The following is a 24,449-nucleotide window of genomic DNA, read 5'->3' as shown; positions in this document are numbered from 1 at the left end:
GCATTGTTGGGCACCGATAGGTGGCAGTGTTGGGCACTGATGGGCACTGATGGGTGGCAATGATGGGCACTGATCAGTTATACTGATAGGCAGCACTTCTAGGTGTCACTGGTTGGCACCACTGGTGAGCATTGATAGGTGGCACTTGTGGGCACTGTCAGATGGCATAAATGGGGCATAATTGCTGTCAGTGTGAGGAGAAAAAAAAAACGATCACCAAGCTTTTGTTTTGATCATGTGATCAGCTGTCATTGGCTGACAGCTGATCACATAGTAAGGGGCCGGGACCGGCCCCTTACTCGGATCGGTGATCACCCGAGTCTCAGTGACTTGGTGATCATGGCAAGCGCAGGGAGCGTGCACAGGGGAGGCCGTCATATGAATTCAGATCCGCGCTGTGGCCGTCATTCGGCTATAGCGCGGACATCAAGTGGTTAAAAGTGAGCGGCTAAAGTGTTTGTAGTTGGTGACTTTAAAAAAAATAAATAAATCTCTGCGGGACTCCGCTTTAAGGGGGAAAATCCTTCTGGTCCTTAAGTGGTTATGTGCTTATAGATTTATTTTTATTGGATGTGTTTTAAAGCAAAAAGTAAAAAGAAATAGTTTTTTTTATTTTGCAAAATTGACGCTTTTTTTGGGGGTTTATAGCGCAAAAATTCAAAAAAACACAGAGGTGATCAAATACCACCAAAAATAATATAAATCTCATGTGAGTACAGCGTTACATGACTGTGCAATTGTCAGTTAAAATAACGCAGTGCTAAAAAGCAAACAAATGGCCTGGTCATGAAGGGGGGGGGGGGGTAAATCTTCTGGAGGCCAAGTGTTTAATATGGGAAAAGCAGGACTCAGCGGTACAAAGTGTTCTGGTCAGCACTGATAAAGCCCTTTGTTCAGAGCGGTCTGGGACTTCATCGGTTAAGAGGAACGAATGCCCAGATGGTCGCAGGACTGGCTGAAATCACGCTCCCCTCTGATTGGTGGCTCCTCTGCATGGTGACACCTGTAAGATGAGATGTCACCCTTTGGAGCTCAGCTGCTGCCTCCATGCGTACAGCCTGGATCCTGGCGCTTGCTTTCATATGCATGACCATGTCTGGCCTGACCAAAGCCTCCAACACTCTGAAATCTGTAGATTATGAAGTTTTTGGCCGTGTTCAGGGTAGGTGGGAATTTTTATGCTTCATTTTCATTCGATGGAGGAGCGGGCTGACATTGACAGCGTTCCCGAGAGAGCAGAGCGGATTAGGGAAAGTCAGCCAATATCTAAACATAGCTTGTTGTAGGGAGCAATCCGGGCTGAATACAGAACAGGGCAAATAATTGGTGGGGTGGAAATGTGCAGAAACTTCCCGAAAAGAATCCATCCCGGCATGAACCTAAAGCTGGACTCCGGGCAGATATTAAACATACATGATTGCAGCTCTGTCATTATGCAATTACAGGTGTGACTATGGCCTACTACATTTGTAAAGTTATATTAACCTCTTCAGCCCTGGAAGGTTTACCCCCCTCCCTTCATGGCCAGGCCATTTCTTGCGATACGGCACTGCGTTACTTTAACTGACAATTGCGTGGCGCGGTCGTGCGAGGCTGTACCCGAAAAAAATGAATGTGTTTTTTTTTCCCCTCACAAATAGAGATTTTTTTGGTGGTATTTGATCACCTCTGCGGTTTTTATTTTTTTGCGCTATAAATAAAAAAAAGACAATTTAAGAGAAAAAGGTAAAAAAAAAAAAAAAAAAAAAAAATATTGACTTTCTGCTACAAAACATATCCAAGAAAACAATTTAACCACTTCAGCCCCAGAAGATTTCACCCCCTTCCTGACCAGAGCACTTTTTGCGATTCGGCACTGCGTCGTTTTAACTGACAATTGCGCGGTCGTGCGACGTTACACCAAAACAAAATTGACATATTTTTTCCCCCACAAATAGAGCTTTCTTTTGGTGGTATTTGATCACCTCTGCGGTTTTTATTTTTTGAGCTATAAACAAAAAAACAGCGACAATTTTGAAAAAAATGCAATATTTTTTACTTTTTGCTATAATAAATACCCCCAAAAATATATAAAAAACACATATTTTTCCTCAGTTTAGACCGATATGTATTTTTCTACATATTTTTGGTAAAAAAATAAAATAAAAATAAAATCGCAATACGCGTATATTGATTGGTTTGCGCAAAAGTTATAAGGCCTACAAAACAGGAGATAGATTGATGGCATTTTTATTATTTTATTTTTATTAGTAATGGCGGTGATCTGCAATTTTTATCAGGACTGTGACATTATGGCGGACACATCGGACACTTTTGACACTATTTTGGGCCGATTGTCATTTATACAATGATCAGTGCTATAAAAATGCACTGATTACTGTGTAAATGACATTGGCAGGGAAGGGATTAAACACTAGGGGGCGATCAAGGGGTTAAGTGTGTCCTAGGGAGTGATTCTAACTGTGGCGGGGGGTTGGCTACTACTCACATGACAGCGATCACTGCTCCTGATGATAGAACTATGTTGATGTCCCTTGTTAATTTTACATTGTATTATTTTTAATGTAACTGCCTACTCCCAAACTGTCATTTGAAGTAAAACACATAGCCAAGTATTATTCTCCACAATTTTTTTATTGTGCATTTAAAAAAAAGAAAACAAATAAAATTAGACGAGATATATATATATATATATATATATATATATATATATATATACACACATATACAATATAACAAATCAAATAATTATTATTCAATCAAAAAATAAAATAAAAGCCTCATGCATGTGTCCTGCTTCTTAATATAGGGGATCAACAATGCCAAGACTTGGTGAAATCAGGGGTCCCTCATCCGGAGATATTTCCAAAATCATCCGGATTATTCTCCTGGAGCTCCCGCAGCAAAGGCATATGACATAATTGGTCACGATTAATAAAGCAACCAATTTCCGGTCCAAGAAATTCTCCTCCTCCTGTTCCTGGACTGGATGTGGGTCAAAGCAATAACTCCAAGGCCAATAATAAATAACACGTTATCTCCTCCGATTCCACTACATGGCTTGTTGATGAACGGCTGTTCAGAAAAGCGCAAAATGAAAAGCGCAAATCAACACTCACCAAACTTCTACTAACACAAAATTAGCAGAAGGAGCCCAAAGGTGTGTCGCTAAAGAGCTGAAAAACCACGTAGTACGTCACTACGTTCGTGTTTGTTGGCCGAGAATTCCTTGCCGTTTGTATGCAAGACAAGATCCTGGCCAATGCCCTTCGGACAAAAGTCCAAGATTTTGTTTGCGTAAAATCCGATTGTGAGTACGAGGCTTTAAAAAGGAACTGAAGTCTACTCAAATAATTTGGAATGTTTTTGATGCGTTTTTGGTGCATTTTTTACCCCTCTTTTTTCCTTACCTTAAATAAGGAAATGTTCCAGTTAAATGTTGGTGCATTTCTGGTGCATTAAGGTGCATTCCACTGAGTTTTTGATGCATTTTACAGCGTTCCAGTACAGTCCAGTGCAGGAAAAATGGCGCTTATTCTACTTTTTTTTTTTTCTGGAACTGCAAGCACTGGTGTGAACTATGCCACTGAAAACCATCTAATCTACTTTCCATGCATTTTTGATGCAGAAAAAAAACGCACTGGACTGCATGTGGTGTGAACTGGCACTGAGGCTTTCTTACTTTTATTTTAATCTGGTGATCCAGGCACTAAGTCAGTTACAGGGATGAGACAATCCATTTACCATTAACAGGGGTGCTTACAATGATCAGCTTTTATTTATTTATGTAAAAACCTTTATCCTAGAAGGGAAAACACTGTTGTTATAACTGTTTATAAAGTATTAGCTTCAGTTTGGCTTCAGTTTCTTAGTGTATTCAAATCTGCTAATACATTTAGCATTCTCCTCCCCCCCATACTACTGTCCAAAGGTGCCCTCTGTGCTCCTTCATCCAGAGTGGAGACACTAATACAAGAGGTGTGTTACTGGTCAGATCACCAGGGGAAAAAAGCCCCCCCCCCAAAAAAAAAACAAATGCAGCCACCACATCTAATGATTGATAAACTGCTATATATTTGGGTTTGAGTTCAATACTGCTTTATTAATCTGGGGGGGGGGAGTGTTAGATGTACTAGCAGATTTAAATACACTAACAAACTGAAGCCAAACCCCAGCTAATACTTTATAATCAGTTACAGCAAACTGTTTTCTTTTTCCTTTTGGGATAAATGTTTATATAAATAAATAAAAGCTGATCATTGTAAGCACACCTGTCAGTGGTAAATGGATTGTCTCACCCCTATAACTTCAAGAGAGCTTGTGCTTTATAAAAACAACAGGCTTAAGCCCCGTACACACGATCGGATTTTCCGCCAACAGCCTGTCATCACACAATTCCCGTTGGAAAGTCCGATCGTGTGTAGGAGGCTTAAAAGAGGAACTGCAGTCTGCTCACATAATTTTTAATAAAAACATCTTTGCCATTCTGAAGCTTCCCTCCAACCACTTTGCATATTATTTTATATATACTGTGGTTCTGTACTTGCCAAATATGCTGCAGAAATCTCCCTCCACTGAGTCTGGCTGCAACCATTTTAACTGTGGGCAGCTGAAGCTGCTGCCTGTTCACTTCCTGGATTTACACAGACACACAGGGACACACTTCCAGCTCTGCAGCTCTCATTGGCCCTCTTATGACTCATACCCACCCCTCCCTTACTGGAAAGCTCTCACTGAGAGAGGGAGCTGTGCATGATGTCATAAGTCTTATTACGCAGTCATGCTACACTGTACCCAAACTAATTTTTAATCATTTTGTTCCCACAAATAGAGCTTTCTTTTGGTGGTATTTGATCACCTCTGCGGTTTGTACTTTTTGCGCAACAAATAAAAAAAATACCGAAAATTTCGAAGAAAACACGTTTTTCATTGTTTCTGTTAAATTTTTTTGTAAATAAGTATGTTTTCTTCTTCAAAGACGGGCACTGATATGGCTGCACTGACGGGCACTGATAAGGCGGCACTGATGAGGTGGCACCAATGAGGTGGCACTGACGGGCACTGATGATGGGCACTGATAGGAAGCACGAATGGGCACTGATAAGCGGCACTGATGCACACTGATAGGTGGCACTGGTATGCTGCACTGATGGGCACTCGTAGGTGGCACTGATGGGCACTCATAGGCAGCACTGATGGATACTTATGGGTGGCACTGATAGGTGGCACGGATGGGTGCTGATAAGTGGGCACTGATGGGTGGCACTGATGGACACTGATGGGTGACACTGATTGGTGGCACTGATGAGTGGCATTGCTGGGCATCATGTTATATAATGCTGCCAGTCAGTGCCCATTTGTGGGCACTGATTGGCACAGATTGGGCATAATTTGCACATATGGATGGCCATGGGGTACATACCTGGCCATCCACATGTTGCCCCCTTCCCTGGTGGTCCTGGTGGCTCTCCTGGTGGTCTAGTGTGGGCATCCGAGGGGGGGGGCTGAGCTGATAAATAATCAGCGCAACCCCCCCCCCCAATCAGCTCTCCTCTACTTGTGTCTGTCAGGCGCGATTGAGAAAAAGCCGATCAACGGCTTTTCTTGTTAACATCGTGATCAGCCGTGATTGGACACGGCTGATCATGTGGTAAAGAGCCTGTGATCGCTGCGATTGCGCACCCCCACGGCGGCTGTTATCCTGAAGGATGTCATATGACGCCCAGTCAGGATAACTGAACCACCGCCTGGCTTTCATTTTGCTATAGGCCGAGCGGGAAGTGGTTAATGGTCAGATCATCAGATGAAAATAGAAGAAAGAAAGCCTAAAAAAAAAAAAACTAAAGCAGCCACTACATCTAATGATTGGTAAGCTGTAATATAATGTTTTCTTTTACGTTTAACCGCTTCAGCCCCGGAAGAATTTACCCCCTTCCTGACCAGAGCACTTTTTGCGATTCGGCACTGCGCCGCTTTAACTGACAATTGCGCAGTCGTGTGGCGTTGCACCCAAACAAAATTTACGTCCCTTTTTTCCCACAAATAGAGCTTTCTTTTGGCGGTATTTGATCACCTCTGTGTTTTATATTTTATGCGCTATAAACAAAAAAAGAACAACGATTTTGAAAAAAAAGCAATAATTGAAAACAGAAGGGGAAAAAAGCTTAAAAAAAGAAAAGAATGCAGCCACCACATCTAATGATTGGTAAGCTGCAATATATGACATTTTGGGTTTTGGGTTTAATATCACTTTAACCCTTGCAGTATGAGAACAGCCCCAATGCAAGGAAAATTTGTATTTATTTTTTATTTGGAGTTTGGCTTTAATTTTCTTCAGCCGTCCTTACATACCGATGAAAATTTACGTAAGTTATTTTGATCTGCCTGGTGTTTGCCAATAAAGCACTTTTACTTAACCTCTGTGCAACCTACCCCAGCCAGCCGATCCATTAATATTCTGGGTGGGGAGCGCAGAGCCTTTCTGAATAATATTATTTCATAGAAGTGAGAGCGGGGAATCGATGGAGGAAATGAACTGATTGCGAGCTTCTAGAACCCCGCAGAACATTTGTAACTGTCCGCTGTGTGGATGGAGCTTTCTAGGTGGGCTGCATTCATTACTTATGTCATCCTTACAGTCTGTATATAAACTGTAAGACTGGATAATACCGACATTTATTAGGTGGTCCTGTTGATCATTAAAGGACATCTGTCACCAATCTTTGTCTTTCCAGTTTGGTAAATATTATTTGCTATTGCATGACATGTGAAGGACTTATCCCCCCAGTCTCTTCCATCCCCCTAATAAAATCTCCAATCCCTCCCCACAAAAAACGTAACAAGGTATTGGAGTAAATGGCCTTGCCGGCCTTTTATTAACAAAATTAACATAAACATAAATAAATAACATTTTAAAATAAACTTTATAATAACCTTCTCTGTACTTTTTATGGGTCTTGGAGGGGGAACACACACCACTGGTCACTGCGACAAACTTCGTATCAACTTTTAGGTCTCCAGTCGCAAACCCCTGACTGTAAGACGGTAGCCAACCTTCGCAGTGACCTACCTTTTCCACCCCTTCCTGGTTAACCCCTTGTATCCGGAAGGTACCTGATACCCCAGCTGGGTAACAACCATGTTATATCTCCATATAACATACATCTCCTCCTCCTCCTCACAGACCCAAACCACTGCCACAGCACGCAAGGAGTAAGACCTTACTATTGCGAGCACCTCCACACCCTCAAAGCGCGTTGTACACCCTCCTGCAAGCCAAGAGCCCAAAGATCGGTTCCAACTTCATTAAGGTGTACCCCGTCACTTCTGAGGTACCTCCATGTGTCCACCTCCAACTCTCTATGCCATATGGTCACCTCCCCATTCCGAACAATGAACCTGCTAACCTCCTTGTTAACTTTAACTCTGGCCCTATCAACCTTTTTAGCAGACCAAGCCCATCACCAGGACGTCCTGCCCACCATATCCGACCATACGATAACCATGCCCGGGAATGCTGCCTGTAGCCGTAAATAATCACATTTTATGTCCCTTATCAACTGCCTCATGGACCTAGCTCCCATGTCATTCCCCCCCACATGTAGCACCAAAACATCCGGTGCCCTATCTAAGCGGGCGAACCTGTTGACCTCTGACTTCACCCTGCTCCAAAGCATGCCCGGAACCCCGATCCATCTGACCTGAGCCTCGTGTCTGGGGATACCCAACTGCCTACCATTCGGCCGAACATCAGCTCGCCTGGCACCCCAGTAAACGAAGCAATGTCCCAAGATCCAAACCAGGCCCACTTCCATACCTGTGAATAAAAGATGACAAACACAAAATAATGAGTTACCCCCCCCAAAAAACCATACGAATACCAACAACTACCGCTTAACAAGTCTGTAACAAATGCGGCCGAATGTAAAGTTTGAATCTGTCCGAATCCCACCTCCCGATACGCTTCACCACCTCTTGGCTAAGCCCAGCCCTAGCTGCCTCCGTCGCAGCGCCTATGCGGAAAGAATGGGATGCATAGTTCGTAGGATCGTAACCAGCCGCGGCCAAACCTCGTTTGAACACTGCAATGAATTGAAACTTCGACAAGGCCGACCCATCTGCATGCATCAAAAATGAACCTTTAAACCCCGGCCGCAAGTCCCTGTAATATTGCACCGCGCTCACCGGACAAATGTGGGACCCAGGAAGACGAAAAATTTCTATCTGCATGCCCCTACCCGCCTGGTCCGTCTTTGACCGGGTTATACGTATCCTGATCGAATCGGGTAAGTACTCCAAGTCCCCTGCCTGTAGCCCCCCCTGTGCCCGTTTAGAACGGCTGACTAACTCCCCCACCCGTAACGCCCCAAAAAACGCCAATGCAAAGGCCGCTTGGAATAAGGCACCCTCAAACTCCGAACTGCAAAGGGTGGGGAGCTGCCGAAACAGACCATGCAGTACTCCAAATGACACAGGGCGCCGCCCGTCCCTTTTCCTATGTGCTCTCCTGTAACCCTTAACCGTCTGCCTCACCCAAAATTCTTTTGTATAGTCCCGTTGCCCCTGCAACTTGAAAAGAAAGGCCAAACCTGCCAGTTTCTTGTCGATGGCAGCTGCCAAGATGTCCCGCTCAAAACCCAGGTTGAGAAAATAGAGAACCGCGTGGACTAACTCCTGGCCATGTGGGGAGATCTCCAGACTGCGCAAACATGCATACCATTCCTGCCATACCTTGGAATAGGCGTCCCACGTGGCCTTACTCACTGAGCGCTGAATCCACCTAGCTGCGTCCCCAAGGCAACGTTCCACATCCAGACGGGGCAGGCGACCCCCTGCTGCTCCGCGTCCGGGGGCAAACTCCCGAAACCTGGTCCACTGGAAAACGAGACAAAGCGTCAGCTACAGTGTTCTCCACCCCCGGTAAATGCACAGCGTAAATGAAAACATTCAACTTCAAACACTGCAGTACCAGGTGTCTCAGCAACCTGACCACCGGCACCGACTGGGCTGACAACCGATTGATCACTTGCACAACCCCCATGTTATCACAGTTGAGCCGCACTTTCAGATTACGGAACGATTCCCCCCATATTTCCATTGCCACCACAATAGGAAACAGTTCCAGGAGGACTAGGTTCTTCAAGAACCCAGCTTCCCCCCAAGACGCGGGCCACCTGGCTGCGCTCCAATGCCGTTGAAAAACGGCCCCATAGCCCGTGGATCCCGCAGCATCCGTAAACAATTCAAGATCCCAATTGCTGATGGGGCCCGACATCCACAAGGCGCGCCCGTTAAAAGATTCCAGGAAATCGTGCCACACCCGCAAATCTTCCCTGTGCTCACGGGTCAGACTCACAAAATGAGTGGGGGCCTTGACCCCTGCTGTTGCCGCCGACAACCGCCTGCAAAACACCCTGCCCATGGGAATTATTCGGCAAGCAAAATTTAGCTTCCCCAACAACGATTGTAAGTGTCTCAGCTGCACCCTCCGCCCGATGGTCCCACGTACTGCCTCCTTGAGATTCTCCAGTTTGTCCAACGGCAATCGGCACTCCATACCCATGGAATCCACTTCAATTCCGAGGAAAACTATGTTGGACGTTGGGCCTTCCGTCTTGCCCGGGGCTAACGGGACCCCAAACCATTCCGTTATGTGCTGCAACGTCCCCAAAAGGACGGCACAAACGTTGGAACCCGGTGGGCCGACACATAAAAAGTCGTCCAGATAGTGGATAACCGAGTTAATGCCAGAGACGTCCCGCACCACCCATTCCAAGAAGGAGCTGAACGTTTCAAAGAAAGCACATGAGATCGAGCATCCCATCGGGAGGCAACGGTCCACATAGTATGCCCCATTCCACGTGCAACCTAGCCAACGAAAGCTTTCAGGGTGAACCGGTAAAAGCCTGAAGGCGGATTCAATATCCGCCTTAGCCATAAGGGACCCCTGGCCGTATCGACGAACCCATGATATCGCCGCATCGAATGAAGTGTATGTTACCGCACACTCTTCCGGTGCAATCGAATCATTGACAGATCCCCCTTTCGGGAATGACAGGTGGTGAATCAGTCTAAATTTATTTGGCTCCTTCTTGGGAACTACACCCAAGGGGGATACCACCAGGCCCGACAGAGGAACTGAAGCAAACGGGCCAGCCATGTGCCCCAATTTTACTTCCTTGTCAATTTTTTCTGTGACCACTGCCGGATGCAGCAGGGCTGACCGTAAATTATTCACTATGGGAGGGGTTACCGCCAGATGGCAAGGTATTTTAAACCCCTGCGCAAAACCTGACTCCAATAGCTGGGCCGCTTGTCAGTCGGGGTACCTACTGAGGAAAGGACGCATCCTTTCCACCCGCACCGGCGTCGTCCCTTTTATTCGCAGGCTCTCCGCCACGTCCCTTCCCTCTCCTGAAGCACTTGGCGAGGGCGTGTGATCCCCCGCAGCCGGAACACGTGTGCTTAAATCGACAGTTGGCGCCGAACCTGCAGGTGCCCTCGTTGAACTGCCAACAGAAGCCCCATTTCTTGTCGGTCGGCTGTCCTGGAGCTGCGGTACCTCCGACCCCCACCTGAAAAAACTGGTTAGGAGCCCTCGCCGCCATCATTAGCTTCATCCACAGGCTAATATCCTTATGGTCCCATCGAAGTGACGGTCGGACGGCATTCCGCTGACGAAATTGCTCATCATAGCGCAGCCATGCCACGCCGCCATACGTCCGGTGCGCCTCACTATACGCCTCAAAATACACGAACAACGCCGAGCAATGTTCGGGGGCCTTTTCCCCCACCACGCTCGCCAAGATGGCGAATGCCTGCAGCCAATTCGAGAACGTCCGCGGAATCAGTCGGTATCTGCGTTTTTCCTCTTCCTCCTTCTTGCTCTCCTCCGGTTTCAATCTATCCAGATTGAACTTCTCAAGCGGCAATAATGTGAATATCTCCACATATTCCCCTTTCCAAATTTTTTCCTTCACTTCCGTTTTGAGATGGGCTCCCAAAGGGCCCTCAAAACAAACATAAACCTCGCTCTTGGCAGAGTCCGCCAACCTGACGGACTCCGTCTTCTTCTCCCCCGTCTTCTCCTGGCTAGCTGTAGCTGTAACGCTGGCCGTTGCCGCGGGCGTAATGTCCACCGCCGTCACTGTGTCCGTTGTGCTCGCCACGGCCTCCACCCTATTCGTGACCGCGGTCATTGGCAGAACTGTTGGCGTACCCTCCTTACCCAGTGACGGGACCCACGCCTGGGCCGGCGATGAATTGTCCCCCTGTCGGCTCAAAGCGCTGCACCAGCTCCCGCAAACCATCTGCCTTACCCCGCTCCAATAACTGTTCTAATAAAGCTGAAACAGATAAAGTAGGAATGCACTCACTGGGCTGCCCAGGACTGGGCCCATCAGCCGCCACACCGATATCCACCGCTGACGAATGTCCCTGGTCCTCGTCCCGTTCCGACCCGGACAGTTCTCCCTCCGATCTGTCGCTGGCCTCCTCCTGCTGCATGACTGCTGTCTGCACCCCAGAGGGTCCCGCTCTGGCTGCTGGGGATCTGCGGCGTGTCTCGCGTCCTCTGTGCCGCCCCGTCAGACCCGTTCCTTGGCCGCCTGGATGGACTCTGGCTCCTCCGACTGCTCTGGGCCCGTGGCGTCCCCGCACTGCTCCTGCACACCGCCGTCACCGCGCTCCTCACGAACCTCCCTCTGGACCTGGCTGGGCTGCTGGCCGCTTCGGCCACCTGGCCAGCCCCCCGAAGCGTTGCTGCACTCCGCTGGGCCGCCTGGCTGTTTGGGCTCCCTCCTGCAGCCACGGCCGACTGCTCACGGCACCAGCGACGAGCCGGGGGGGAAGATCCCTGTGTCGCGCTGGTCTCACCCATCACCGCGCTCCGGCCTCTGCGCTGAGCCGTCCTGCCGTCCCCCCTCCTGGATCCCTGGGGTTGGTGGTCTCTGGGGGGTGCTTGGCCATTACCTCCCCTCCGCTGCGTTTGCGTGCTCCGCTCACCCTGCACCGCATCCGGGCTGTAGCGTTCTGGCGGCCGGGAACGCCGCGCACGTGGAGCCTCCGCGACCCCCCCGCTCGGAGCCGATCCTGTGTCCCGGATTATGGCTGCGACCTGGGCGTGCAGCCAGTCCGCCCCTTGCGCTGCTGCCGCCTCCTGCAATTGCGCTACGAGCGCCGTTAGCGCCACCGGAGCCGCCATTATTACTGGGAAGGAGGACAGAGCGGTGGGAGCGTGTTAATCTCTCTCCCCGCCGCTCACGACTGACGTCACTTCCTCCCCTTGCCTCCTTCCTCTCCCGGCAAACAGCTTTTTTCCTGCTGAGGCACCTCCCCTTTTCTTAAAGGGAACATGCCTCAGCCTCCCCCCTGACAGCGTGACTGTGCAGTCCGCACATGTCATGCTGTCCCTGCGCTACTGCTCTGCTCCGGGACTCCCTTTAGAAATGTTCAGTCTGTTTGTGACAACTTTTGTCTTAAAGCTGAACTTCAGGAAAAGCTTAACCACTTGCCTTCCGGGCACGAACACCCCCTTCCTGCCCAGGCCATTTTTCAGCTTTCAGCGATGTCTCACTTTGAATGACAATTGGTCATGCTACACTGTACCCAAACAAATTGTTTATCATTTTATTCACACAAATAGAGCTTTCTTTTGCTGGTATGTAATCCCTGCTGGGTTTTTTAATTTTTTACAAAAAAAAGTCCAAAAATTTTTGAAAAAAAAAAGTTATTTTTCGCCTTCACTGATGTGCGCTGATGAGGCAGCACTGATGTGCACTGATAGGCTGAACTGGTGGGCATTGAGGAGGTGGAACTTATGGGCACTGATGAGGTGGCACTGATGAGGAGGCCCTAATATGGCGCACATATGGGCACTGATATGTGGCACTGATGGGTACTGTTAGGCAGCCCTGATGGGCACTAATAGGCGGCACTGGTGGGCACTGATAGGCGGCAGTGGCAGGCAAGGATAGGCGGTACAGATGGGCACTGATGGGCATTGATAGGTGGCACTGATGGGCATTGATGGGTGGCACTGATGGGCAACACTGATGGGCATTGATGGACAGCAGTGATGGGCATTGATGGGCAGTACTGATAGGCAGCACTAATTGCCAGCACTGACTGTCATGGCTAATGAGCAATCATTTGTGGCACTTGTAGGCACTGATTGCTGCCACTGGTGGGCTCTGATCACTGGCATTGGTGGGCACTGTATGCTGGCATTGGTGGGCATGGTATTTTTACACTGTATTTATATATTGTAATCAGGGCACTGATCATCAGTGCCATGATTACTTCCCTGGCTGTCCCCCTGTGAGGAGATGCCACTAATCGGCTCTCCTCTCCTCACACTCTGTCATTGTGAGGCGAGGAGAGCCGATTACCTGCATCTCCATGTTTACATGTGACCGGCTGTGATTGGACACAGCTGATCACATGGTTAATGAGCCACGAACGGGGTCCTAGCAACACGGTGCGGCCACATTCGCCGTGCTGTGCGCCCCAGTGGGCGCCCTGAGAGTCGCCGTTCTGGGATGCCGTCATATGACAGCGGCCCAGAACAAGAGCTGCACCGCCCCACCGTCATTTGAAGGTGGGCGGGCAGCAAGCGGTTAAAGACATACATATTGGAAATTTGTGGGATCTTTTGGATGCATATTAAATCAATAGGAAAAATTCATTAAAAAGTGTAAATTTTATTAATACATAAAAACAATGCAGTTGCATTAGAAAAGACTCATACAGTACAGTCCTTAAAGGTACAGCACGATGGTATGGTTCCCAACATGTTTCGCCCTAAAATGGGGCCTCCTCAGGGGACGGTGCGCAAATGAATATCAGAGCATTAGAGTCAGTTTGAAAAGAAAGTGAACACTAGGATGAGAAACTCCTATTTGGGGACACTCAGCACATGATCTGAGGTCCTGTAGGGAATGCGTGTCTCTCCTTGTGGTTTCCAGAAAGACACACACTCCCTACAGAAGACTGGAACCCTCCCTGGGGAGGAAAGAAGCCACTGCTCGGGTCTCCTGCACATTTATCACCTCCCCAGCCACCTTCTGGATGTCCTGGCTGGGGCATCAACATTCAACTGATCATTTGAATCGAATGTCCCAATGCTCTGGAGACTTCTTTTAGAGGCATGGGAAGTCATCAAATTCTCAGCTCAGGAAACTCTGAGCAGACCAACACAATTCATTACTTCTCCATTCACTACAAAAAAATGGACCTAACAGTCTAACTAGAGGAGGGCCCTTCACATGACTTGGGTACCATGCTTTGCAGAGGTGCCTTTATGCAACAGTGTGGCTTTACATATATGTGCAAATGTATGCAACAAATATCACTGTTTTTAACAAAAATTGATAAAGCAGTTTAGACTTTGATTTTTTTTGCTGACTAGCTGGTAAAGTTTTGTTTACGCCAGTGTAAGTCGGTGAAAAGTAAATTGTGGTGGATCGCTTTTATCTTTATTATTTTTGTCATATACTATACTTTTCTGCAACTGCAACTTGGTAGTCCAGCCAACTTAAAATCTTTGGAGCCCACGCTGGGAGATCTAAACAAGTCATATACTGAGAACTAAACTATACTTTACTGAGAAGTATAAAATAAACTGTACTAAAAATAAAATCTAAAATTGCTGACATTGAAACATTGAAAGATGAATTGGCAAAGATTTATCAAGGCAGGAGCAAAAAAATAAAAAATGCACTCATCCAATGAAACAAAAATGAACAAGGAAGTTTTAATACTTTATGATTCCTCTGCCACTAATTGTGTATGTGTATATATATATATTTCAGAACCAATAACATCAGATAAAATATCATTGACTAATGCCTGTTGTTTCTCCTTCTCTTACAGGTGTATGCTTCCGAATGGTAAGTTTTCTTATGATTTGGTTGATTATAATTACTGATTAGGGATCAGCTTGATGTTCCGGTCAAACAGCGAACATTATGGGGCAAATTTGAGCGCCGCAGAATACCCCATAATGCACTGTGAGATTGCATTGATGTATGATGATTCAACAAAGCATGCACGTGACCTGCATGCTTTGGACAATCACAGCGCCCTCTGCTAAGAGAGCCATAATTTGGCCAATCATGGCTCAGGGGGACTAAGTCCATGCCCCACACTATATAAGGAAGCTTACACGGCAGCCCTGTGTAGTATTGTTGGTGTGGACAGAGAGATAGCTTTAGTTAGATTAAGCAGGTTATTCAGTTAGTGGCAGTGGATTTGATATACTGTATATACTCTGCATTCAGCATAGCCTATACATTCAGTGTTTACTCTATATTCAGTCAGTGCAGGCAGTGTATTAATATATACAGTCTCGTATGTATGTGTGTGTGTGTGTGTATGTATATATATATATATATATATATATATTCTGCATCCAGTGTAGCCTATATCTACAGTGCAGTCTGTGGTGTACTGTTTGTAATACACTTCACGCTGTGTACACAGTATCTAATACTACACTTTTGGTGGTGTACACAGTAGACAATACAATGCAGCCGTAGTACAGTTGCTAATACAGTGCAGGCAGTGTACACGGTATCTAATACAGTGTGTACAGTTTCCACTACACTTCTCGTGGTGTACTCACTACACAATACAGTGCAGCCATAGTACAGTTGCTACTACTTTTCTGGTGGTGTAGACAGTATCTAATACTGTGTGTACAGTTTCTACTACACTTCTGGTGGTGTACACAGTACACAACACAGTGCAGCCATAGTAAAGTTTATACTACTTTTATGGTGGTGTACACAGTACAGAATAAGTGCAGCAGTAGTATAGTTGCTAATACAGTGCAGGCGGTGTACACAGTATCTAATACAATGTGTACAGTTTCTACTACACTTCTGGTGGTGTACACAGTACATAATACAGTGCAGCCGTAGTACAGTTTCTACTACTTTTCTGGTGGTGTACACAGTATCTAATACAGTGCGTATCGTTTCTACCACACTTCTGGTGGTGTACACAGTATAAAATACAGTGCAGCCATAGTACAGTCGCTAATACAGTGCAGGCGGTGTACACAGTATCTAATACAGTGTGTACAGTTTCTACTACACTTCTGGTGGTGTACACAGTATCTAATAGAGTGTAGTGGGGTGTTACAAAACAAAATATACATAATGTCCGGAAATCCACCAAGGAGAGGCAGATGCTCACAGGCCACTAAAAGAGGGCAAGTAGCCACTGTGTCTACAGTCAACAGTGCTGGTTGTGGACATGGTGCATCCTCTTCAGGTGGCCGTGGGGCACGCTTGTACTTTTTTTCTGCTGCTGGCTGTGTTATCGAGCCAGGACATGCAGAAGAGTTGGTGAATTTGATAACAAAGCCATCCTTATCCTCCTCATCCTCTGTCACCCAGAGTAGTTTACCTTCCAACGTAGCTGCAAAAGAGGCCTATTCCTCCTTGTCCACAGTCACTTCTTCTGTAGTTCCACCATCACGCACGGAGAAATCCCCAGAATTATTCGACCACAGTGTCGGGTACATGCTGTTGGAGGATGTGCAGTGATTTGAAGGCTCCGATATTGGTTCCCAGGTTGAGGAAGGGAGTAACATGAGCCTAGAGTGAGGGGGTGCCCAAGAAGGACAATAAACGGGCAGTCATGTTCCCCAGCTGCAGCATACTGGCAAGTTTGCTCCATTGACGTAGAGGGAGGGGATGATGAGGTCACTGACTGTACTTGTGTGCCTGGAAGGAATAGGAAGCACAGCTCCAATGAGGCAGGATGTCCTCTAGGGGGCAGCTTAAGGGCAGCCACCCTTTTGCATCACACCATAGAGCTCCGCAGGTGCATGTGCTGTTGGCTCCCCGTTGACTTTTAAGTTACTTGGTGTGGGCCTTTTTTCAACATGTGTGCAGCAGATCGCACCGTTGCTGTTTGCAACCCATGTCTGAAGCAGATCAAGCATGGCCAGAACAGCAGCCACTTGGGCACCACATGCTTGACCAGACATATTATGACGTGCCATGCAGTCCGTTGGCAACAGCACTTGAAAGACCCACATCAAAGAAAAAGGCAGACCTTGCTCTTCATTTGGGATCTCCAACCCCACTATACCTCCAGTCCAAAAACCTGCACTGAGAGCAATCAAGGTATAGCAATAGGTGTCCCAAGTACTTGCAGCCAATCTGCTAGCAGTACACCACCATCTGATTTTAGTAGGCAAATTTCCCTATCCCAGTTGCTGAACCGTAAAAAGAAATTCAGTCCCAGCCATCCACATGCTCCGCATCTAAATTCTAGCTTGGCCAAATTGCTAACACTGCAACTGCTGCCTTTTCAGCTGGTAGATTCTTCCCCCATTTTGTGGAATGTGCTATACCTCAGTGGCAGGTTCCAAAGCGCTATTTCTTTTCAAGGAAGGCCATTCCGGCTCTCTACCAGCATGTGGAAGGCAATGTTTTGGCTTTGTTGGAAAGGGTGGTGGACAGTTAGGTGCATATTATCTCTGACTCATGGTCCAGCAGGCATGGGCAGGGACGTTACCTTTCCTTCACGGCGCACTGAGTAACTACTGGCATCTGGGAAGGATGCAGGACAGGGTCCAGTATTGTTGGAGCTTGTTCCGCTGCCACGCCTCCAAAATGCTAGCGGTGATTCTGCCACAGCTCTCTCCTCCAACCCCTCCTCTTCTTCTTCCTCTATGGCCTCTACTGCAGATTTATCCTCTGAACCAGCGGTGCTCCGTAAGCTTTCAAAGGGCTATGCAAGCAGTCAGGAAAAAAGATGCCATGCGGTGCTTGAGTTCGTCTGCTTAGGGGACAGGAGGCACACTGGGGCAGAGATTCTGTCAGCTCTGCAGGGGCAGGCTCAGAGGTGGTTGATGCCATGCTAGCTTCAACCAGGAATGGCACCAACTTTCTCCCTGCCCTCCGACAGGGAAACTTGACCCATGTTCCATGTTTGGCACACATCTTGAATTTGGTGGTGCAGCGGTTCTTGAGCAGGTACCTAGGCTTACAGGATCCCCTGAGGCAGGCCAGAAAGGTCTATGGTAATTTCCGCCGGTCATTCAATGCCAGTGCTCAGCTGGCTGACATTCAAAGGGAATGAACCTGCCCACCAACCGTCTCATTTGTGACAATCCCACCAGGTGGATCTCAACGTTGGCAAGGCTGCAGCGGCTGCACATGCAGCAGAGGGCCATCAATGAGTATCTGTGTGAGTATGGCACCAGGACAGGGTCAGGGGAGCTTGGCTTTTTTTGCCACGCCAGTGGCTACTGATCAAGGATGCATGCACTGTCCTGTCACCATTTGAGGAGGCCACAAGGATGGTGAGCTGCGACAATGTATGCATCAGTGACACTGTCCCTCTAGTCTTCCTGTTGGAGCACACACTTTATGGAATACTGGACAGGGCACTTGAGGCAGAACAGCGGGAGGAAGAGGAGGACTTCCCTACTTCCCAAGGCCCCCTTTATCAAGATAGCATTCCTGTGGGCCCACCAAACACACAGGAAGTAGAGGAGGAGGAGGATTGTGTCATCATGGTCGTGGACGATAACACTCAGCAGCAGTCTTCAAGGGATTGTTTTCAGTCCCCAGAAACCCAAGGAGTTGTACGTGGATGGGAGGAGGTTGTTATGGATCATATGATCCTTAGTGACCCAGAGGACTCAGAATCGAATGCCTCTGCAAACTTACGCTGAATGGCCTCCCTGATTCTGCAAAGCCTGCGAAAGGACCCTAGGATTGGTGGTATCAAGGAGAGGGATAATTACTGGCTGGCAACCCTTCTTGATCCAAGTTACAAGGGTAAGGTTGTAGAACTCTTTCTGCCTTGGCAGAGGGAGCAGAGGATGAAACATCTTCAGGAGGCTTGAACAAAGGTTTGTGCAATACATTTCTGGATCCTGGGAGGTTACAATTTCCTGGTGCTGGACAATGTGTTGCTGAGGCTTCGTTCAGTCAGAGGAACAGCGGTGGAGAAGGTGGCTGGCTGACCGATGCATTTGAACAATTTTTCAGTCCTCAACCCCAAGGTCTGATCGATTCAAGCAACCATCACCAGTGTCTGCATTACATGGTTCAGGAAAATCTAGAGGCAATATTAGACTTGGAGACCTTTCCAACAGAGCCTCCATGGGGTTTATTGGGTCTTGAGGATGGACCACTGGCCAGAACTTACTCAATATGCAATTGAGGTACTGGCCTGTGCTGCATCCAGCGTTCTTTCTGAATGCACATTTAGTGCTGCTGGAGTTTTTGTAATGGATCATAGAGTGCGCCTGTCCACAGATTCTGTTGATAGGCTCACATTCATAAAAATGAATCAGTGTCAGGTCACCTTGAGCCCAGGTGACAGATGCACACCGTAGGGATTAGGAGTGCACCGCAAGGTTGTGGACCCTACGGCTGACTGCTGCGGACGGGGGTCAAGGTGACAGGGAGGCAGGGCCGCCAGAACACCAAGATAGATCCCACCGGGGTTAGAGCGTAAGATTCCCTGGGGTGCGGAGTCTAAGAGCCAGCAGGTGTTCACCAGAGCCTCGAGTGGTGAGGATGGACTTGGCTGCAACTGGCTCCAGGTCGCGACCCCCAGGGTCCCCCAGCTCACACCCACAGTAGGCAACAGGAGGATAGGGATGGTGAGGGACAAAGCCAAGGTCGGGGCCACAAGCAGACAAGAATAGTCGGGGACACGCCAAAAGGTCAGGATCACAGGCAAACGGGGATAGTCAAAGACACGCCAAAGTCGGTAACGGAAAACAGTAGAAGAACACACGGCAGGTAACAGGAAGCTAACACTCAAAGGTTGATCAGCAGGATTGGCTTGCAGTGCACAGGTTAATATAGGGTTCTCTGATAGGAGCTAGGGTGGAGCCATGCCAGAGGATGGATTATAAAAGCAGTCAGGTGAGGGTCGGCTGGTCTCTAGAAATGAACACATGGAGACAGGTAAGCAGACGAACTCTATTGCATAACCATGACAATCAGTCATGGATCAGCAGCTATCAAGCACCTGATGCTGATGTAACTGATTACATTTTCTATGGATGTGGGATCCCTTGAAGACTACCTATTCTGACTATCCTATTCCTCCTCAATCTTGATGATGCTAGCTTCCAACAATATTTTTGGTTTAGGGCACCACCACCACCCAAGGCCCAATTTTTCTTCCTCTGTTTAACAAGGGCATGTAATAAAAAACTTTGATATAATATTTCAACGCAGGGCCTGTTCCTGTACCCAACAAGGGTAACTGTAAGGGCTTACAGTTTTGTGGCACCACCACCCAAGGCCCATTTTTTCTGCCCCTGTTTAACAGGGGCATGTAAATACAATTTTTGATATAATATTTCAATGCAGGGTCCATTCCTGTGCCCAACAAGAGTATCTGTGAGGGGTTACAGTGTTGTGAAACCACCACCCAAGGCCCAATTTATCTGCCCCCAAAGGGTCTGGTAATGGACTTGGCAGGGGGACCGATTCCATTTTTTTCCATGATTTTCATCTATAGTGCCAGGACCCGAAAATAAATTAACATTTCTCCTTTTAGAAAAGTCATTTTGCTGTGGTATTGTTCTAAACACGGGAAAACTATGCCACTTTACAGGTAGACTAAGGACACCCCCCAGGCACGATATTTAAAGGAATATTTTTTTTTGTTTCACTTTAAGCAATATTAAAATCACTGCTTCTGAAAAAAACATTGTTTTTTAAAACTTTTTTGCATTGATACATGTCCCCTGGGACAGGACCCCGTCCCCAAACACTTTTTATGACAATAACTTGCATATAAGTCTTCAAAATGATCACTTTTGATTTTTCACGTTCTTATTTGTAGACGTTAATGGTGTTCGCATGTTCAAACAAATTTTTTGCCTGTTCGCATATTCTGCTGCAAACCGAACCGGGGGTGTTTGGCTCATCCCTATTACTGATACATATATGGAGTGATTCTGCCAACAGCAATTATAATAGACTAGAGCAGGAGTCTCCAAACTTTCTAAACACAGAACCAGTTTACTGTCCTTCAGACTTTACGGAGGCCAGACTGTGGCCATTGGGAGTAGAAGAGGTCCTGACATTAGTGGGAAAAAAGTAACATCCCATCGTTTGTTTCAGTCTGAGTCATTTTGTTTCATCATTGATGTCAGTGGGAGGAATTGTACCCTATTGTTGGTGTCATTGGAAGAAATGTGCACCCATCATTTGTGTCATTGAGCCACATTGTTGGTGTCATTGGGAGGAATTGTGCCCAATCATTGGTGTCATTGGGCCCCAGTTTGTGTCATTTGGAGAAACTGTTCCCCATCATTGTTGTTATTAGACCCCATTGTTGGTCTCATTGGAAGGAATAGTGCTCCATCATTTGATGTCATTGGGCCCATTGCTGGTCTCATAGGGAGGAATAGTTCCGCATCATTGGGTGTCATTGGGCCCCATTGTCAGTGTCTCTGGGAGAAAAAGTGCCCTATTATTGGTATTAGTGGAAGGAATTTTGCCTTTGTTTGTGTCCGTGGGGAGAATTATGGCCCCAATGGCCGGATAAAAGCAAGCAAAGGGCCTCCGGGTCATAGTTTGGAGACCACTGGACTAGAGCATTCATTAATAACTAGCCAGAGTGGAATCTTGTTTCTGTGTTGTTGGTTGGTAATTGGAAAATGTTCCCTCATATTTCCAATACAATACAGTTTGGACATTAGTGGCCTAGGTGAAGGGTCTCATTAATAATATATACTTAATATTGAAATATTTTGTTTGATTAATTGGATGCTAAGAAAATAAAATTGTATTAAACATGATTTTTTTCCAATCGCTTACTAAGTATGCAGCTTCTTTAGCTTTTTCCCCTTGCCCATATTCCAGTATAAGTTGGTGCCATGACCACTGCCCCAGGTTTCCTGTGTCAAGGTGGCTCCTTTCTCTTTCTACAGTATCCTATGGAGCCACCCTTGCATGTGTTGGAAGAACAGCAATCTGCTTACATACTGTGATTGTGTATATGCGTTATAGCTGTCTATACCAGCAGGTGGTGCTGCAGCATTATAGTGTGTATACTATGATATAATAATGTACTCAGAGGAAGTACCATCCTTATTGTGTTATATGCACTTGCTTATGTTCTCTTCCTGTTCCATCATGATAAAGATATGTTCTGATATTTCTCCATGACAGTAAAGTATTCTCTGTATCCAAGAAGCTCCTAGAGTTGTGTCTCCCTACACTATGTGCATCAATAGAAACCCACTGCCCCATAGCTAGGATGGCAAGGCATTGCCCTGCTCCTCCCTTCTCCAAGCTAACAGAATGGCTGGAGACTGCGCTGTCCACTGTTGACTCTTGTTAAGACCATAAGATCAAGGAAGCAGCTCAGGGAGAACAGGAGCATTGATAGTTGTAAACTACAAGTGCTGGGGCAAGAATTTTAACAAATAGTTTACTGGTGAATGTTTATTTTATTGTTCTCAGTGTGTTAAATTTCAAAAAGATGGGGGTAAGCTTGCAGTGGTTCTTCAGCCCTTTTTTCAAAAATGAAAAGTCAGAAGCTACAAATTCTGTAGCTGCTGGCTTTTAATAAAAGGACACTTGCCTTTCCAGGGGTCATGCTCACCTGAACCGCTCCTTCATTGGTCATCGGGTCCTGGCACCGGCATGTTTACTTTACGCAGGCGGCACTTTACAGCCAGGTGTTATATCTTGCCACTTCACATCCGGCTGGCTGTTATTCATGGCGGCTTCACAGCTGGCTGCCCATTGCAGGTGTGCGAGCCACACTGCACTTTGTGAATGGTCCCACAGGCTTCTGGACCTGTGATATATCTCAGAAGGTTGCAGGGGGGTTAGATCACCTTTCAATGCCAGGTCCCCCCCCCCCCCCTTCAAAATATGCCAACAACAGAAGAAGAGGTGGAGAGGATGCATAAAGCAAAACTTCCTGTTTAGGATGAAGCTCCACTTTAAGAATGCTGGGGTTTTAATACTAGTTTAAAGCTGCCATGAATTCATAAATAAAGCAATAAATGTATTCTTAATGCAACTAATGTTAGTAGTTAAATATGAGTTTGGATTATTCTCTTATCTCTTGTACAGCCACACTCAGAATGGGAGAGGTAGGACTGGAAACAAATTAGGTGTGCTGCAGGCAAATATTCTGACGAGGAGCATGCTCACAGGAGGAGCGCTTAGAGTGAGTGAGCAGACAGATGACCATATTAGTCTGCTGCTACTCTTTCACTGTCCAGTCAGCAGGGGGCGGAGCACAAATGTATTTCTTCTAAAATCTATAACTGTAACAGAAAAAAGTGGCATCATCCATCTGGCTGTGCTGTGTGAAGTGACAGAGTAGGATAGACAGAAATATTTAGTAGGTAAAACAGCTGAATTTGATATATTTTGTGCTTTTAGCTGTTTGCTTGGAATGCACCTTTTTTATGCATACTTACTATCACATATGTTTATATTGTGTAGTATACAGAAGATGAAGCCAAGAAGCTTGGAGTGGTTGGATGGGTGAAAAATACACGGCAGGGGACCGTAGTGGGCCAGGTACAAGGTCCTGAAGACAGAGTCAACTCCATGTAAGTGTCCATAGAGCACAACATACCTTACACTGAAAAGCCTTTTACACCTGAATTTAAAGTATGGCTTGCCATCACCGTCCCCTCATTAGACTATTGTCAGAAACCTTGAATCAGACTGAGACAGAAGTACAGTTAAATCACACTTGTTTAATAATAATAAAAAAAAGGTAAGCAGAGTAAACAGAGTCAAAACAAAGCCAGAGTTCAGAAAGCCAGAACGGATAGTCAGACAAGCCAAAATGTAAGGGAGCCAGAGATGAGTGTAGTAGAACAGCAAGCAGGATCTGGAGCCAGAATGAATGTCAGCCAAGCAAATCTTTAATATGAACACAGGAGAGCATCTCTAGAGATGTGACCAAGGCGAAGGCAGAGATCATCTGGGCTGGGTGGCTTAAGTAGGCAGGACTGACGAGCGGGATCAACAACAGGTGAGTCACTGTGGAGCGATAGGAGCTGGCAATTAGCCGACAGCTGAGCAGCCAGCTTTGAGAAGGAAGGGCTGAGCCCAGCCCTGACAGCTATCTATCTTTTTATTGACTTTGTAGTTCTAATGAGATATGAATACTAACTAGCTCAGTTTCTTCTTTCATTTTATGTACAAATCGCATACGGTTTGCTGCACCGCTCCTGTGTGAACCCAGACTTGGGGTCACACAAGAGCAGTGGGGGAAACCACATGCGATTTGGACAGGAATCACACCACATTCCTGTTCAAATTGAAAGTGATTCTTTGCAGTGCAATTTGAGCCCATTCATTTTGTATCAATTCTTCTGCAGTATTTCTTACATCTCTAACCAAACCTGTAGCATGTCCACAGTCTCTAACCATTACTTTTTCTAGTCTGTCTGCATTCTCATTACATATTCTGAACATTAT

At 46.7% G+C, this 24,449-nt stretch overlaps 1 protein-coding gene across 2 annotated transcripts in view; it reads left to right on the top strand.

The window, feature by feature from the left end:
- The first annotated feature begins 1,002 nt into the window (after positions 1–1,002).
- Positions 1,003–24,449, top strand: part of ACYP2 (acylphosphatase 2) — a 232,738-nt gene continuing 209,291 nt past the window's right edge. Inside the window, exons 1-3 of one of the 2 annotated variants that reach the window (XM_077485550.1) lie at positions 1,003–1,162; positions 14,872–14,888; positions 23,460–23,569. In XM_077485550.1, coding sequence (XP_077341676.1) covers positions 1,048–1,162; positions 14,872–14,888; positions 23,460–23,569 — 242 coding nt within the window. In that variant the 5' untranslated portion in view covers positions 1,003–1,047. The remainder of the gene's footprint in view (positions 1,163–14,871; positions 14,889–23,459; positions 23,570–24,449) is intronic. The other variant, XM_077485551.1, reaches the window with a different exon arrangement.

The sequence above is a fragment of the Lithobates pipiens genome, unplaced genomic scaffold, assembly GCF_037356315.1.
Source record: "Lithobates pipiens isolate NorthernLeopardFrog02 unplaced genomic scaffold, aLitPip1_a1.2 Scaffold_18, whole genome shotgun sequence".
In the NCBI taxonomy this organism is placed as follows: domain Eukaryota; kingdom Metazoa; phylum Chordata; class Amphibia; order Anura; family Ranidae; genus Lithobates; species Lithobates pipiens.
This window is presented reverse-complemented; position numbering and strand designations above follow the sequence as displayed.